This window comes from Buceros rhinoceros, unplaced genomic scaffold, assembly GCF_000710305.1.
Source record: "Buceros rhinoceros silvestris isolate BGI_N320 unplaced genomic scaffold, ASM71030v1 scaffold30469, whole genome shotgun sequence".
Classification (NCBI taxonomy): domain Eukaryota; kingdom Metazoa; phylum Chordata; class Aves; order Bucerotiformes; family Bucerotidae; genus Buceros; species Buceros rhinoceros.
The window spans coordinates 3,010-3,383 of record NW_010433739.1 but is presented as its reverse complement, the minus strand read 5'-3'; the positions used below and the strand labels follow the sequence as shown (position 1 = coordinate 3,383).

The following is a 374-nucleotide window of genomic DNA, read 5'->3' as shown; positions in this document are numbered from 1 at the left end:
CCTCTCCAGGTGGTAAGCATCAGATCCGGGTTCACCTGGCTTACGGCTTGGGCTGCCCCATCCTGGGGGATCACAAATATTCGCACTGGAGCAAGCTGGCACCCCAGGTAGGGCAGGTCCTGCGTCGGGGGGATGTTGCCAGAGCCGGATCCAGGGCCTGGCAGCCCCTTGATGGCCCTCAGCTCCCCCTAGGCCAGGGATTTCAAGTCCTGGCCCAAGAGCTGGGCTTGTGGCAGGGGGGTGGAAGGGCTCTTTTCCATCCTGTCCGCAGAAGCTTCCTGCCATCACCCTGAAGAGGCTGAAGCTGGAGCAGAGCAAGGCTCGCCACCTCCCCCTCCACCTCCATGGCCACCGGCCCCCCCTCCCCCCCGGCG

The 374-nt window shown here is 65.2% G+C and overlaps 1 protein-coding gene across 1 annotated transcript in view; it reads left to right on the top strand.

Moving 5' to 3' along the window:
* Positions 1-374, top strand: part of RPUSD4 (RNA pseudouridylate synthase domain containing 4) — a gene marked incomplete at its 5' end in the record, with an annotated part of 2,384 nt that overhangs the window by 1,777 nt on the left and 233 nt on the right. The window contains 2 exons of the mRNA XM_010144222.1: positions 10-107; positions 272-324. Of these exons, the coding sequence (XP_010142524.1) occupies positions 10-107; positions 272-324 (151 nt within the window). The remainder of the gene's footprint in view (positions 1-9; positions 108-271; positions 325-374) is intronic.